The 15,445-nt window shown below is 47.0% G+C and overlaps 1 protein-coding gene across 1 annotated transcript; it reads right to left on the reverse strand.

Moving 5' to 3' along the window:
* Window positions 1-3,999: 3,999 nt before the first annotated feature.
* LOC119445188 (putative methyltransferase DDB_G0268948) lies at window positions 4,000-14,014 on the reverse strand. Its single transcript, XM_037709512.2, has 7 exons — window positions 13,736-14,014; window positions 12,002-12,174; window positions 11,145-11,302; window positions 9,732-9,930; window positions 7,401-7,498; window positions 5,763-5,897; window positions 4,000-4,230 (listed from the first exon to the last, which is right to left on the reverse strand). Exons 1-7 carry the CDS (start codon window positions 13,773-13,775, stop codon window positions 4,143-4,145), a joined length of 891 nt encoding a protein of 296 aa, XP_037565440.2. The 5' UTR covers window positions 13,776-14,014; the 3' UTR covers window positions 4,000-4,142.
* Between the last annotated feature and the right edge of the window lie 1,431 nt (window positions 14,015-15,445).

Here is a 15,445-nt window from a genome sequence, read left to right on the forward strand (position 1 = left end):
TAGAATATAGGCCTATCTGCAGCCTCGGAACGCAGCCTGCAGTATTTCTTTCAGCCTGCACACGGTACACGCGTACAACGTGGTGTTGTGCGGTTGTACTGGCTACGGTCACAAACTGTACGGAAATTCAATGCGCTCTATTTTTTTTTTTTTTCATATCCCACGATCCATAAGCTTTTGCAGCCAGGTGTATGTGCTTGTTCGTTAAAATGGAACCACACATATTTATAGCATCAAAGTCAGGTTAGACTTGCAGGCTTAACAAGTGAAAACAGCTTAGACGGGACAAAAGACGGTACACACAAGACAAGCGCTTGTCCTATGTCTATACCTTCTTTTGTTCAGTTTAAGGTGCGTTCTTAAACAAGCAAGTGTGAAACAAGTATTCCAGCAATAAGTTCTATAAAGTCAGGTTAGTTTTACAACATTTGACAGGTCTCGGGCACTGATATGCCTCCTTATAAGTGATCGCAGCGGTCATAGCGAATGAGAATCGCATCTTTCCAATCATACTTCTGCTAGCTAGTGCGTGTGTTCTAGAATTACTGGCATCTGTGAAATGTCTTCGTGCAAGATGCCCACAGGGAAATGTCAAGGCATGCAGGGTCGCCCTCTATATAGCAAGGACGCTGAAGGATAAAGAAGGTCCTTACCGCCAAAGTAGTGTTCGCTGCTCTGAGGCTGAGATTGTGGGGCGCCGGAGGTGGACATCGCCAACGCAGCTGACTTGAGTCGGGCGAGTAGTCGGGGAAATAATGGTGCCCTCTTTTGCGGAACGAGCTGCGATGTGCTCGCAAAATAAATGAATTGCGATTCGGCGAACGCCACCGCGTGAGCCGAACGCTGCGTGGACACGTTCTTCTTAGTCTTTTCCTTCTTCCTCACGCTCTTGACACGCGCTGACAAGTGGATCTGGTATTGAATGCAGACTAAAAGACAACCCCATAATTTGTTGTAAACTGAACAGGATAAAAAAAATGGCATAAATAGACAGCATGCGATAAGTCCGTACGTGTTACGCAGTCATGCAGTCGCGACAGTTTGCGAATAGCCCTTTCCTTGTTGAAAGTTCCAAGCGAGGTCATCTTAACGCATAAAGCTTCCCGACTTCGTAAAATATTAAATTTAATAAAGTTCATTACGCTTCATTGCTGTATAATTGACGTTGTTTCAAAAGAAGAAATTTCAGAATGTTTAGTACAGATTTTAAATAAAGGTGTCTTCAGCCGATGTGTCATTACATTGCCTGAATGCTAATTACATTATTGTAGACAGTCATCGTGAGATAAGTTCTGGCCCAATTTTTATGAGTTACTTTATGGGCAGTTACAGAATACACTTACCCGCGATCATTTCTGCAAGACGGGTAGCGCTGCGCAATCCCAATTTGTTAAGCACACGTCCTAAAGATAGGATAAATATAACAGCTTCAATGAACTTGAGAGACCGACAAGGAAGACAGAGAAAGGCAAATGAAAGGTATGGGGAGGTTAAACTGTTAAAATTGTGTGCTATCTTTTTTTTTTTATCTTTTGCAGTTTTCGAATAATGATTATTTGTTGTTCCTGATATTATTACTTTTATTTTAACAGATAATTTCACCTTCTACGGCAGTTATACCATAGAAATTCTGAAATATTATTTTTCATTATAACTTTGAATAAGCTACCCATTTCTTGGACGATACCCCACAGTCGGTAGAAACCACATGATCGACAGGGAAGAACAACAACGACCCCCATCAGGGGTATCTGTGATATATCAGAAAAAAATTCAACATCAACTAGGGAACTGGACTAACTTGTTACCCTACGTGTGGGAAAGGGAATAAAAGCATAAAGGAGGCGAAAATAAATATATATTGTCGCGATTCAACGCGAACAAGAGACAATAACGGCGGAGCAAGACGGCAGCGGAACAGCCTGTTCAAAAAGACCACCAGAACAACAGACGTCTTCTTCGTCTTCAAGTTCCCCCTGTCCCACTACACGGAGCACGTTAAAGCACATATCGTCATCGTAGTCTAAATTTCTACATAGAGCACGCGTCAATATAAAGGAAAGCGGGAAATCACGTATCTCATTTTTTAAACGAAACATGGCTGAAATCTGTTGTGTGAAAACCTGTGGAGGCCACGGAGATCGCGACGCGGACAACACCGGCGATGACCTGCTGGAAGGGTCACCCAATTCGAATTTTCGTTCATTAAAGCACGAGTTCCTTGCCTACTTCCCCTACCCCACGTGTAATAAGTACGTTTCGCGCCGTAGAGACGACTTATATAGACCTGCATGTTCTCGGACAGAAAGTAGTGCCAGTGAGAGCGCCTCTGTTCTGGGTAATCAAGCAATACATTGGCCCATTGGGTATACGCCACTGGTTATGTGCTCATTGCAGGGCCAATATGCCGGAATGGGTATGTGCCACTGGCACAGAAGTGTTACAGAAGTGTTAGCTGTATGTAGGTATTGTGTCGTACCCGTCTGCGCATGCACACCTCTCCACATTCTTTCATCGACAAGCATCATGCACCGCCTTCGCTCTCATGAAACAGAGATCTAGCAGGTATATAAAGATGACGAGATCGTGGTACGTGTCATCCACTGCTGCTGCTACCGCGCTAATTAAAACAAGTTGAGTGTAATTTAGATTGCAGCACTGAGTTGGATGAGTGTGTTTGTTTACTTCAACGAAACATGAAACAACGGAGAAGCGCGGTCCCCCTAGACTCATAACAGTCAGGCAACAACAGCCAGGCAGAAGGTTTAGTACAATGAATGACGAGAGCTATACTCGCTCCTTCTCCGCTTGTATTCATCTGTCTGTCAGTATAATACGGGCCAAGAATTTTAAAATTCTGTAAATTTCGTTTTACGATCTACGTATACAATTTTTGCGAAGTTCGAGCAGTGCGTAAGCGTAGACTCCACATCATAAGCTCCGTGTAGTGCAGCGAAAGCTATAGGGCTCGTGTCAGGCAATCAGTAACGAGATCGGGCGGGCATGTTCTAGAGAAGTAGGGTGCCTAGGTGTCCACCTCGCCCACATATGGGCACCCTACAGAGAAGCAACTTACGTTCAGTCGGCGTGGCGTACAGGGCGATCAGAGGCAGACAATGGGCCTCTTCGATTATCCGTTCCTGACAGTCCCGGACTGCCCGAGACAGTGCTTTAAGCCAATGAGCGTTGCGTATGCAGTTTTTCGGACAGTCCGGGACTGTCAGAGACGGATAATCGAAGAGGCCCAATGGCAAATTCCTTTTTCTGGTTCCTCGTGGCCTTCGAGATCGCCAGTGGGATCTCGGAGGCCACTGTTTTCTTTATTATTATTCTGGTTAGCAGGAAAACGGGTACATATTAACTGAGTGAATGCCGCCGCTTTTGTAGTCGCGTGCATCTCCCTTCGCACGCGCGCGATGAAACAGTGGCCAGCAATTTTCGTTATAAATTGAGTTGGGTCGTAGGCTTCGTACGTTTAGTTGTGCTGTCTCGTCGAGATATTCTAGCATTCTTTCTTTCTTAAAAGAAACGAGTGAGACGTGTATTCGTTCCGTTCACTGAGAAGCCGTAAAATTCCATCGCCCGTAGATAGTAATCCTATAGAACCTAGTGTGAGCTTAACGCTTTAGTGTAACGCTGTTGTGTAGAGCGCTTTCTTGTAACGCATTTTAAATCGCTGATAGATAGGGTGATAGATACGAACATATGACTTGGCAGTTTTCAGTAACGAAATGTCACCGTCGTCTTCGTCTTGCCACCGTCTTCAGCATCGTCTTTGTCGTATTGTCATCACGCCGCAATCGTCGGCGTGGTCGTCGGTGTCACGTTATCCTCCTATACCGCGGCCATTGTAGTCATAGTGACACCGTTTCGTGCCGCTAACTGTTATGCCTTGTAAGTAGTCAACAAGTTAAGGTCACCAAATATGCTTATATTTTTTTTACCAAATGTTTTACTTTATTCCCGGTATTTTACGCCCACACGAAGACGATGGTCAGTTCGCAAATGTAGATAAACGTTTATGCGTATACTAGCGTAAATAAATGTAACTCGGCCTCAGTAAGTTATTGCATAGAATGAAAAATGAAAAAAAAAACTCTGCGAGTATATTTCTGCCGTTCAAGCTTCAATCCGTGAAACAATTACTTCCGGCACATAACGTATGACGTCATGAAGGCGACGTTGAGCACTGGATCTTCCTCAGGGTACCGCTGTATCTTTGATAGGATCCTGCAGGAAGCACAATCACACGCAAGCTTATTTACAAGGCGTGCACTGAAAACATAACTTTGAATGGAAAGAAAATAAAAACAATTTGATATTTTCCGCATATATAATATAGTGGGATGCGCGCTCCGCTCTAGACCTATGTGCAACCACTAAGCGCCATGCCCTGCCTCGTGGAAGCAAACTGCGCGTGAGGCAGCTGCGCGAATGCGCACCAGCTCTGGCGCCGCACGCACGAGGTTCAATCCCTTCGAGAAACAGGACCCTTACAGTGGATCCTTACAAAGAAGACGGGGGTTCGAAACGACTAGAATTAAATACCATACGAAGCCGCAGACATTGCAACGTTTCTAACTTCAACATTCAGTTCCGCCCACTCCTAATTTAAAGAAACACGCAATTTGTATTCCGGTACTGATTACAGCTCAGTTTTAAGAACGAAGGCGCGAATAACAGTAGTTATCGATACACGCCTACCTGACGCGTCGATTAAAGATAAATAAATGTTGAAATTGTGTTGACTTGAGTGCAACTTGGATGGTACCTTCAAAAGTAGACCAGGTTGCACGCTATAGATATTCAGTACAGAAGTCTGTGTGCTATCAAATTTTGTATGTGCAGTCTACGATGTATACATTACTGATGGCTTCGATACCCATGCACAATGACATGAATGAGGCTTCAAATAACATTACAACAGATAGGAGACTGGCGAAGACGAAGACACTGCACCGATAGAACCAGCAAGTCATCATCATCAGCAGCAGCAGCCTATCTTTATGTTCACTGCAAGACGCAGGTCTCTACCTGAGATCTTCAATCACCCCTGTCTTGCGCTGATTCCCAACTTGCGCCTGCAAATTTCATAATTTCATCACCCGCCTAATTTTCTGTCATCCTCGACTGCGTTTTCCTTCCCTTGGCACACATTATGAAACTCTAATGGCCCACCGGTTATCTGGCCCACGCATTACTTGGCCTGCCCAGCTCCGTCTTTTTCTCTTATAGCCAAGGATAATACTGGTTATCCCCGTTTACTCTCTGATCCACGTCGCTATCTTCCTTTCTGTCAACGTTACGCCTAACATTTGGCGAACTATCAAGTACTTATGACCAAAAATGAAATTGGTCATTCGTACTATTTACCTGCAGAATCGAACGTTTACAAAACGATATTTGTAAAAGTCCGGAAGAAAGTTCCCTTGACCGCTCATGGGCAGCATTACAAGACATTTTAACATCACTGAGGCCTTGACGGCATGAAAAGAGATTCTGTTTTACAAGAACCACACACAAAAAAGAGAGCATGCAGTCTTTCAATCAGATAAGGTGTGCGCGAAATTCGCACTGCAAGCAGCCTCGTGATATAGGAGATACAGGCTGAATAAAACGAGTATCGAACGTTCCTTGCCTACATACCGCTAAACTTTTTATAGCGTACGGTCACGAAATCTCGCGCAAACCTTGTCACGTGCCCCTATCGCCGCACGAGAAACACTTGGCGAGAGTTGAGTGGAGGCCACGCCTGCGCGTACCTGTCCCTGAATTCTGCGAGTGTGGCCTTGGCCCTTGCTGGCTCCTGCTCGCGCATCATGATCACCAGGCTCCACGTGTTGATGTGGCTCATCACGTCCGACACTGTCAGCGTGCTGTTGTTCAGCATCGTTTTCCTGCGTGCGCGAGAGAAGAGATTTAGATGTCATCCACGGTGCTTTCGGTTGAAACCGTATCTTCTTAATGGGATCGGCGTAAACTGCAAAACAAATCCATCGAAGTAGTCGCTAACGAGTCTAAAGGTGCACGCGTACAGCGTACTATAATTCACTTCAACTGCATCACTTTACGTGTCCGCTTTGCTTAGAGCTGAAGCACCTTTTTTACGATATTTTTTTTATTGGAGGGGGGAGGGGGGGGGGGTGTACGTAAAGTATATTCTGTGGAGCCTACACGAATACTTTTCGACGTGCTCACCCATAGTTGGCTCCAAACATAGAGATCCAAATTTCCCGGCTGCAAACACGCTTCCGAAACTACTTTTCGTATTCCTTTAATACTTTCATATTCAGTGCGCGCGCACTTGCAATGCGGCCGTTGTCTAGCTTCTATAGGACGAATACCTGGTGACCACAAAATGGCGACCATGACGTCAACGGTCCTTTCGGTCGCCTGCAGAACGGCAAAAGCATGGCCATCAGGTTTGCGTGTCCACGGCCGCTCACTGGAAACAAGGTTGTTTCCATTAAGCGGCTGTGGCTTGTCACTACTCTAAGTAAGCTGCCGCTGGAGGGAGGGGGGAGGGGCGATGTGTATTACGCCCTATGTGAGACTGGTCAATACCGGACTCTTCCAACACGACGTTACAGTGTTTTTGACGCACTCCATGTCATCTAAACGGCCCACCAAGTCTTTGTCGTGACTAAAAAAAGTCTCAGTTTCGCCCGAAAGGCGAACCGTCAATTACGATAGCAAATTTCCTAGTAGAGTATACGGAGTAAGGATAGCAGTTTTATGGGCAGCATAAACTTGGACACAATCGCTTAGTTACTGAATTAAGAAGCATGGTGTCAGCGCGCTCAAACAAACATAATAAATAGATCACACTCGATGGCCGCAGACAAGCACTGTCAAAACGCTGGCGTGTGCAAGCGCGGCGGGAGCAGTGCCCGAAGGTTCGTGTGGTCTGTCGCTTCAGCGGAAACTGAGCGGCGAAAGCACAGTGCATACAAAGGTCAGAGCCTTGTAGAGATCGCTCTCAAGATACGGTGCGCGCGACAGCCCTCAGCCGTGCAAAGTACGCTGTTCCTGGCAGAGTAGAAGCCGTGCACCCTCCCTCCCGCGCTGCCTTCCCGCTTTCCTCCTTTCGCGTGGGAGATTGAGTCCCCAGTTCCCATTGCGCCCGGTCGCAAGATACGCATTTAGTGCCGCCGCTAAACGTCGCCTCCCCTCCCTCACTACCGTCCCCCCACGGCCTTTCGCACGACCGGAGACGTCGTGTTTCCTCTCCGCCGTGCGTTCGTTCTCCTTGAAAGCGCGCGTCCCTCGCGCGCTTTCACGGAGAACCGAGTTTATCGCCGTCGGACTTAGGGAACCTGACGGCGACGACGAAGGCAGGAATGCGCTTGGAGTGTCCGTATAATTGCTATCGCAATAAAACAGAAGCGCTTTGCTCTCACCTTCGAACGCCTTTGAAGGGGACCTTGATGCTGCCGTATCCCTCATCCCAGTACATATGGCGGGATAGCAAGTAGTCCGAGAACTTGTCTCTTCGCAGCTGTGCGTACCAGGAATGCTTTATGACCTTGCTGCCATCGCTTACAGCCGTCAATGGTTCTTACACGTGACGTTACTAATGGTTTGTGAACGGTACCTATAGGTCCTCATTGGCGCATGTCATTGCGTTGACAATTTTATACAGCCGGAGAGGGTTTTTTTATTGAGCTTTTCCTCAGCTTCGAATTTGACGCAAAGCAGAATTGTATCTCCCATTGCGATGCATTTAGACACGCGCACATGCTCAGTGTTTCTGACGGTGAGACTATGACGAACGACTGCGGTATGCAAATTGGTGGCCGCCAAGATCACGTCAATTCGCGTTTTTTGCCGATACCGGAGGCAGTATAAAAGAAAATTGCAGTTGCAGCGCTTAGAAGCTTCCATATGCATCGCTTCTTTACCTCTTGTACTACGCCGTAACTCGCAGCTTGTTCTGCCATTTCTTCTCCGCACCGTTTACTTCCGTTACACGAGGTAGCCGGAAGTTGACTGGTGTGGTTTAAACAAGTATTGGTGCTTACGCTGCGTGCGTCGGGTGGTACTGTTTACGATAACCACGTTGTCACATTAAGATGGCGACGTCCAAGAGCTTTAATACAATATCCATAAGACAATCATATATAGATGAGAAATTTTCAAAACACGCAGTAGTAAGGGCTGACTTAAATCCGCAGTAGGAGACAACAGGTAGGGGGCAATGGATACAAGAGTTGAAAGAATAGACCATAAAGGAGACACATATATATTTTTAGTTGCGTGTTCCTTGCCCAGCGGTCTCAGTCATGCAGCATTCACCAGCTAGAATCGCAAGAAGTTATAGACAGCTGAAGCATTGCAACTGCTGCTGTCGCTTGAAATGTGGCTTTTGATTAAAGGGGTATACGATGGCGTGAAAATATGCGCGAGTAATGCATCCTCCCTACACAGGCACTCCTTAAAGGGCAGCTCCGGCGTTTTTTTAACCATATTAGGATATTGTCATTTTCAAATGGCAGTGACAGTCCTCTCACCAGTAGTATGGTTCAATTTGTTTATAAACTCATCAATACTATAAATATTCGATAAACGAGGTACCGAAACTGAAACTGGTAGCTGCTTCATGTGACATCTACGATGAGTGGATGATGTCAGATCCTACACTACCGTAATGTAAACACGCAGAACGCGTGCTAAACACGTAGTACACATGGTGCTAACGCCAAAAAAACAAAAAAAAAACAAGAAGTCTGGCGATGTATTCTGACGACATGCGAAGCTTTTCCAGCTCTTTCGAACTACACAACGGCGATTTCAGCGCTCAAGGATCTCCGATTGCGTTTGAGCTGCCGACTCCGCGCGAGACATCTGACATGTTCCACGCTCAACGCAGTGTGCCGCGGCAAGACGAAGAGAAGCACCAGTTATCACGTTTCTGGGCGAACTGGCGGTGTAGACTCTGACGTCACTAAATGACTTATTGTAGTGATATCGTTCCCACAGATAATCAGATTGCAAAAGAGAACGTATACTCAAAATTTTATTAAGGTCAAGGAACATAGAATAATAGCTGAAGTTGTCGAGTTACTCTAGATTTCTTTCCGCGCCAACATCACCTGAATGATGCAGTATCTTTAGTGAAATAATTATCAATTTCTTAAGTATATTCTACGGAAAAGGTACGAAAACACGATATGAAACCACTGAAATGTTCCAATAGTCTCTGATCACTTATTGTAACCAATTCTTCCACGTCGCTGATGTCTCCTCTGATTTCGCGTCATATTCTGCTCTATCTTAGAGCTTAACCCATCCATATTACGCTTCAACTTCAAGCACTTTGTTTTAAAAACCATCCGATTCGACGTAGAACAGAACGTATCAACCACCTCGTCCTTCACGTTTCCAACAAGTTCCATCGGGTTCTAACAGTGATACAGCCACCTTTCCACGGCGTCACCCAACGTATTGAATTGTTTTGACCTCTGGACCAGTTGGAAACATTAAAAGCTTGTTTGGTCACACTTACTGTGCTGTGCTGTGGATTGCACAGCCGGCCACTGGACCACTCTATGTTAGTTCGACAAGTTTGTCTCAAGATAAGTAGTCGTACGTTTGATCGGATCGTGTTGACGATAATATATCGCCCAATTAAGATTTTTACTAATGATCAATGATCAAAATAACCGCTGATTTGATTTGATCGTAAAGATGGACACCGCGATCTACCGCAGTTGTGGCATCTCACAGTATACCTGGGAGAGCCAGTTGTCCATGCCGGGTTCGAGCAGAGCCCTCAGGTGGTGCATGGCCGCAAAGAGGACGCCGTTCTGCACCAGCACGCGGCGCACTTCGGCGAAGAAGGCGTCCTGGTCGAACCACTGGATCGCGTTCACCGCCGACACCAGCGCGACCGAGTTGCTGCGCAGCGGTAGGCACTCGGCGTGCGCCTCCCTGTCGCATGGGGACGACGAAGTAGCAAGCAGCCCATGTATTTGAAAGCGCGCCAGAGAGCAGTACAGTTATCCTGCAATGTCCACTAGGACGGTGTCTTGGGGCAAGTTGGTAACCCATGCATGTCGCAAACGTTAGCGCAAAGTACGAACGAACTCTTACGAACGTTTACGTTACAAAAAATACTCTTGCGAAGAATCTCTTCTTTTGCTCTAGCCGAGAACTAAAGTGCGAAAGCTTATTGTTCCCCGCTTTCGCCCACGGAGTCGCTGTCTGGCCTGTGGGCTTCAGAGAAAGTGTATCAAGTCCCCATTGCAATCGAGGCGTTGAGCTCTCGTTTGCTATTATTGACGAACCCCAAGGGCACTTTCCCAACGCCGCGAAAAAAAATGAGAAGAGGGGAGGGGAGGGGGAGGGAAGCTATTTTATTGGGGTTCCCCCCTGATACCATGACGAATTTCGGTTACGCAAGTCACGCGTTTTCTGAGCGTACCGGACCGAGAGACAGACGTCGTGAAGAAGTGCATGAAGCTCATCTTCCCCCGTCACAGTGGCACCAGACTATGTTTTCTGCGACTTGCGAGGGAACCACCTTCGCGCTTTCAGGTTAAACCTCCCGCACCCCGACAGAGTGCCCCTCGCTGGAACTGAGGAAAACGAAGCCGTGTAGACGCCTATATCAGCTTTGAGTACACTGTGTGATTTATAAGATCGAGGTGCGACGACACTACTGACTAATCGCTGCATACAAAGGCATAAAATGTGTATTTAAGGCCGCGTCGGCGCGTCGTTAGCGCGACTTCTACTCTCAACATGGCCATTTAATTACAGCCCTGTATGAATGTATTTTCCTTTTACCTGGCCTCAGTCTTCCTGTCCGTTATACACGATGTCCCAATGCCAGATCTATACGCGTTTAACAAAGAAGGCGGTTATAAGTTATACATCTACGTGTTGTCCTTGTCCGTGTCCCTAGTGCACCCTAATGTTTACAATCCCGAAGCCAATCGCGAAAAGTAATGGTCACGTGAACTTTTGACTCACTTTGATCATGGCTCGTGACAAATCGGGGTCGACCTCGAAATCGCATGACCATTGCTATTCACTAGAGTGCGCAAAACAACGCGTTCCATATTTCGTACCTAATCGGGTGTTGATAGTAGCACACAATCAGCAACCTCGCGCGTCAGAAACATAACACGACGAGGGCTCACATGTACGTGACGTTTCCGTGCCGCCTCATGGCGTTGGCCTCCTCGATCTGCGAGTGGCTGATGTCGGCGCCCACCACGTTCTTGAAGTAGGGGCAGAACAGCTCGGTGCTCTGGCCGGGCCCGCAGCCCACATCAATGCACAGCTCACGCTTGGGCAGCTGCGCGTGAGGACAGGTGACCAGTCCTATAGACTTCACCACATTCAGCTTTCTTGAGTAGGTTGGCACGCACGTGAAAGCAGCATGAATGCATTCGTAGAACAAATTTAGCAGTTTAGCAAGAAACATTCGTCCTGGTTCGGGGATCGAACTTTAAGTCATCGCCTTTCAAGGGCAGACGCTGTACCAAGTTAGATATAGCCGGGAAGATGGTGGGAGGAAAGTGAATCAATGGAGCTCTCCAAGCACTGGTCTGGATAATAAGTTTAATTAATGCATTAATTAATTAAGGAAGGAAGGAAGGAAGGAAGGAAGGAAGGAAGGAAGGAAGGAAGGAAGGAAGGAAGGAAGGAAGGAAGGAAGGAAGGAAGGAAGGAAGGAAGCGCAGTGTAATCAGGGCTGAATAGCGTACAGGGTGATTGTAACCTTTTTCGGCCAATTAATCGACAACTCTGAGTGCAACCGGAAACATTGATGTCCCTGCTGGTCGAGTTGACGAATAATTTGCCGGTTAAGTTTACGAACACCGTGTACGACATTCAGCCCTGATTGCAGCATGGGCATGCCGCGTACAACGGACGCAGCACATATGGATGGCACATATGGACCTGCGATGACATATAGAGTCAGCGTTATATAGCTGCTGCGAAGTGACGTGCTTGTATAGCCAAGACAGGAAGTATACACAACTTCCGTCACCTTTTGGTTGACGTACGCTATGACGTCTTGAACCACGAAATCTGGAAGTGTCGGCCTCGCCTGCTTGTACAGCTTCGAAAGGTCGGTGCCGTCGACGCTCAGATCATACTTGTCCCGTGGACTCTCGTCTTCCAGACCCCTTGTCACCTGACGGCGAGTCCTGATGCATTCCACTGCGACGCAGGGAAGTGCGCTAGATGATCGATGCACGGTTATGCGCGATGGGTAGGCACAAGTACCTAGTAGATATCGTAAATGAATTTAGACAATTTCTAAACTGTCTATAGATATCGCGTAGACTGTACTGCTGTACTAACGATCTGCCCTTTCGGTTATAGAACGTAGACAGACTGCAACCATACGTACCATCCAGTTTTCCATATACAGACATATATGAAGATATCTGCGAGACTAATATGACTTCACAGACTATCTATACACATCTCGGTAAAGTATACGGACTGTATACAGGCAAAAGTTAGTTACAGGGTTAATTCCTTTAGTCTGTTTTGGTCCAGAAATTTACTAACTGGTTCTTCGCACAAAATCGAATAAACAAAAGACGAAATGAAGGCTATATAATCCCAGGCTTTCTGCAGGCATTGCGCATACTTTTACGAAAAAACGCCCGTAGAGGTTATATAGAATGCCTGAATAATTTTGTGCGAGACAACACCCGTGTGAATATATTGATATACCATGCAAAATGTTCCCAAGTTTAGGACTGCGTTCCCGAAGTCTTTCGATCGTAACCATTGACCGGCCGCCACCACCGCCATGTTCGCTGTCATGATAGGTGGCTGCATTACTGTGGAAACGAAGTTCTGCTCTAGAACACAAGGTCCTGGGTTAGATTCCCATTCGGCGTGACTGTATTCGGTTTCGGCGTGGTTACACAAACGTCACATGTACAAAAAAAAAATGAAGAGCCCATCGGAATGTGTGCTGGTCAAATTTAACCCGGCCCTTCAACTGCATAGTCTTTTATAGCCCAGTTGTAGCACCTAACCGTAACACAGCATCACATCATAAGCTTCTGTAAACCGTCAACAACTCATGAAAAATGCCGCGTAGCTACAAGTGTTCAGCATGTACTCCGCGACATTTTCATCCTGAAGATACGTTTGGTAAACACACATCGAGAAGTCATGCAGTACTATAGTCGCCCATGCGAAGCCTTTAAAAGCACATGCGCGTGTCACCATCGCCGTCTGTAAATGTGGGCGCTTAAATGTGCTTACAAATGTTTTCGAAAAACTAACAATAGTAAATTCCGAACCTCATCGCAGCCTCCGAATATGCAGTTTTTGTGCACGATCGGACACTGGTGCGAAGACCACGTTTCGACTGAGCGTCACGCGTTTCATCTGGGTGGAAGCTTAGGTTTTCTTTTGTGTTCAAGTCACCAACGCTCCACGAGTTCGTACACATTCTGCCGTATGGCCGTAATAATGTCATCAGCCGGGCCGAAAGCGTCGTAGCAATATCACGCGCTAGACCAGTGCGCCTGCCTTGCATGGGCCATGCTCGGGCATGACCTCTCGATAAAATCCAAGACTTTGACCACAGTGCTATACGACGGTTGCCTTAATTTGCAAGTGTCCTTTGGTCGCGAGCGCGTCTAGTAATCCTTGGCTCGCATCGAAAAGGAACGCTATGAATCCCAACCAGCTCCTTGCTTTGGACCTTAAGTATATGCCGCGAAGCCGTTAAGTAGCGAAATTTTCAACTCACGCAAGGAATTTCGTCTCCAGAGAGCTCGAAGCAGTAGCATGAGTGTTGCGGAAGGCTTGAAATGTCACTGTGAGGAAATGTTCAGAACGTTCCAAACTGTAGCCGCCAGCGCTTTCTTCTTGTGGTTAGGTTCTTCTCTAATGATGATGCTGCTGCTCAACTGTGGCACGTGCCCAATTCAAGGAATATGCCAAGTGAGATAAACATTTGTGCGTATTGAAAAGAAGAAAACATGGGATTATCCTACCAGCTGTTAGATAGCATTGGCGCCCCTTGGAAGGTTAGAAAATAATATTATAAATAAAGTTAAGGATAACATAATAAGCCTGCGTTTTCCGGTCTGACTATAAATTCGACTCCGTTTTCCTCTTCTAAAAACACCCGATTCTTTCTTTCTTTCTTTCTTTCTTTCTTTCTTTCTTTCTTTCTTTCTTTCTTTCTTTCTTTCTTTCTTTCTTTCTTTCTTTCTTTCTTTCTTTCTTTCTTTCTTTCTTTCTTTCTTTCTTTCTTTCTTGCTTGCTTGCTTCTGTAAGCCCGTCGCTCTGCTTTGCCTTTCATATATCGCTTACTTCATTCATTTGTTTTGTCCACTTGTTTCTCTTTCCATCACTTCGTCGTGTTTTTCATTCGTCTGACGTGTCTCATCACACACGTGGCTCGAAAGAAACAGCTGCGCACCATGCTTTATATCTGTCCGTATTGCAGCACGAAATAGCAAGCTCTGTTCACCTCGCTTGAGGAATATTGCACTCGTTTAATGTCAGAAAGAAAGGTATAAGGATAGTGGTCGCAACGGACGTCTGAGCGCTAGAGGCTGCGCTATTTCGATTCTTGCGGACTGCGGGCCTGCGCAGCAGGCTGTGAGAGATTTATTATGAGAGAAAAGCTGTGAGGTCGGCCTGAACTGCTAGGCTCTAGTCTGCTACTTAGCGACGCGGAAGGGGAACACAAGGAGAGGGAGAAAGTGAAAATTATGACATGGAGAAAAAAAGGCATGAATAAAAAAGAAAAGCAAAAATTATGGCATGGAACAATCCTCGATGATTATCTAAGTCAATGCAAAACATTTCTCTCCTGCTCACGCCCTTCCGGGGAAACGCTCACTCGAGGACCGCGCCCTACGCGTGGTCCGCGACACCCTGACAACGTACGATCGGAACCAGAGGTGATCGCAGACGCTACACGCCGCACCAAATTCGTCTTCCACAAAGTGCTTTTGAAAGTACGCGTCGGCGTCCCGCAAGTGGCGGTCCTCCAACCGGTGCCGCTTGGTGTGGAGGCCTATTCGGCGGCCGTTCGCTTGGCGTGGCGCTGTTCTTCTGCCGCGCGCCGCGTCTCTTGTTCGCGCTCCACGGCCGTGCGTATATCGTCAGCCCATCGCTTCACCCACTGCCTCGCCACTTCGGTACGCATCGCATACTTCTGTACTCTCTGCGGAACCTTTGCACTCTCCCGCTTGATAATTTCGAGGGGGCTCTTTGGAAGTAGAGGCCTACGCGCAACATAGCGCAGCTAGCGCAACCGAACCACGTCTATTTGTGACGCGCACGCACGTGCCGACGAGTGGAGCAAGGAGAGGAGACGCCAAGCCAGTAGCGGTGTGCGTGCGGACGCGTGGAGCAAGGAGGTGCCTCATCCAGCCAGAGAGCGTATGCGGGTGCACGGACATAGGCGACGAACTCTGTGACCCGGACGGCCTCGCGTTTGACC

The sequence above is a fragment of the Dermacentor silvarum genome, chromosome 3 (assembly GCF_013339745.2).
Source record: "Dermacentor silvarum isolate Dsil-2018 chromosome 3, BIME_Dsil_1.4, whole genome shotgun sequence".
NCBI lineage: Eukaryota > Metazoa > Arthropoda > Arachnida > Ixodida > Ixodidae > Dermacentor > Dermacentor silvarum.

What these genes read in the sequence shown, in the direction of transcription:
- LOC119445188 (XM_037709512.2), bottom strand. Translation starts at nt 13,775, where the DNA reads ATGCTACTGCTTCGAGCTCTCTGGAGACGAAATTCCTTGC. An exon ending in TGGACAACTGGCTCTCCCAG is followed by an intron (nt 7,499 to 9,731) that starts GTATACTGTGAG and finishes TGGTACGCACAG; the next exon opens with CTGCGAAGAGACAAGTTCTC. An exon ending in CCCTTCAAAGGCGTTCGAAG is followed by an intron (nt 5,898 to 7,400) that starts GTGAGAGCAAAG and finishes TCGCGCACGCAG; the next exon opens with GAAAACGATGCTGAACAACA.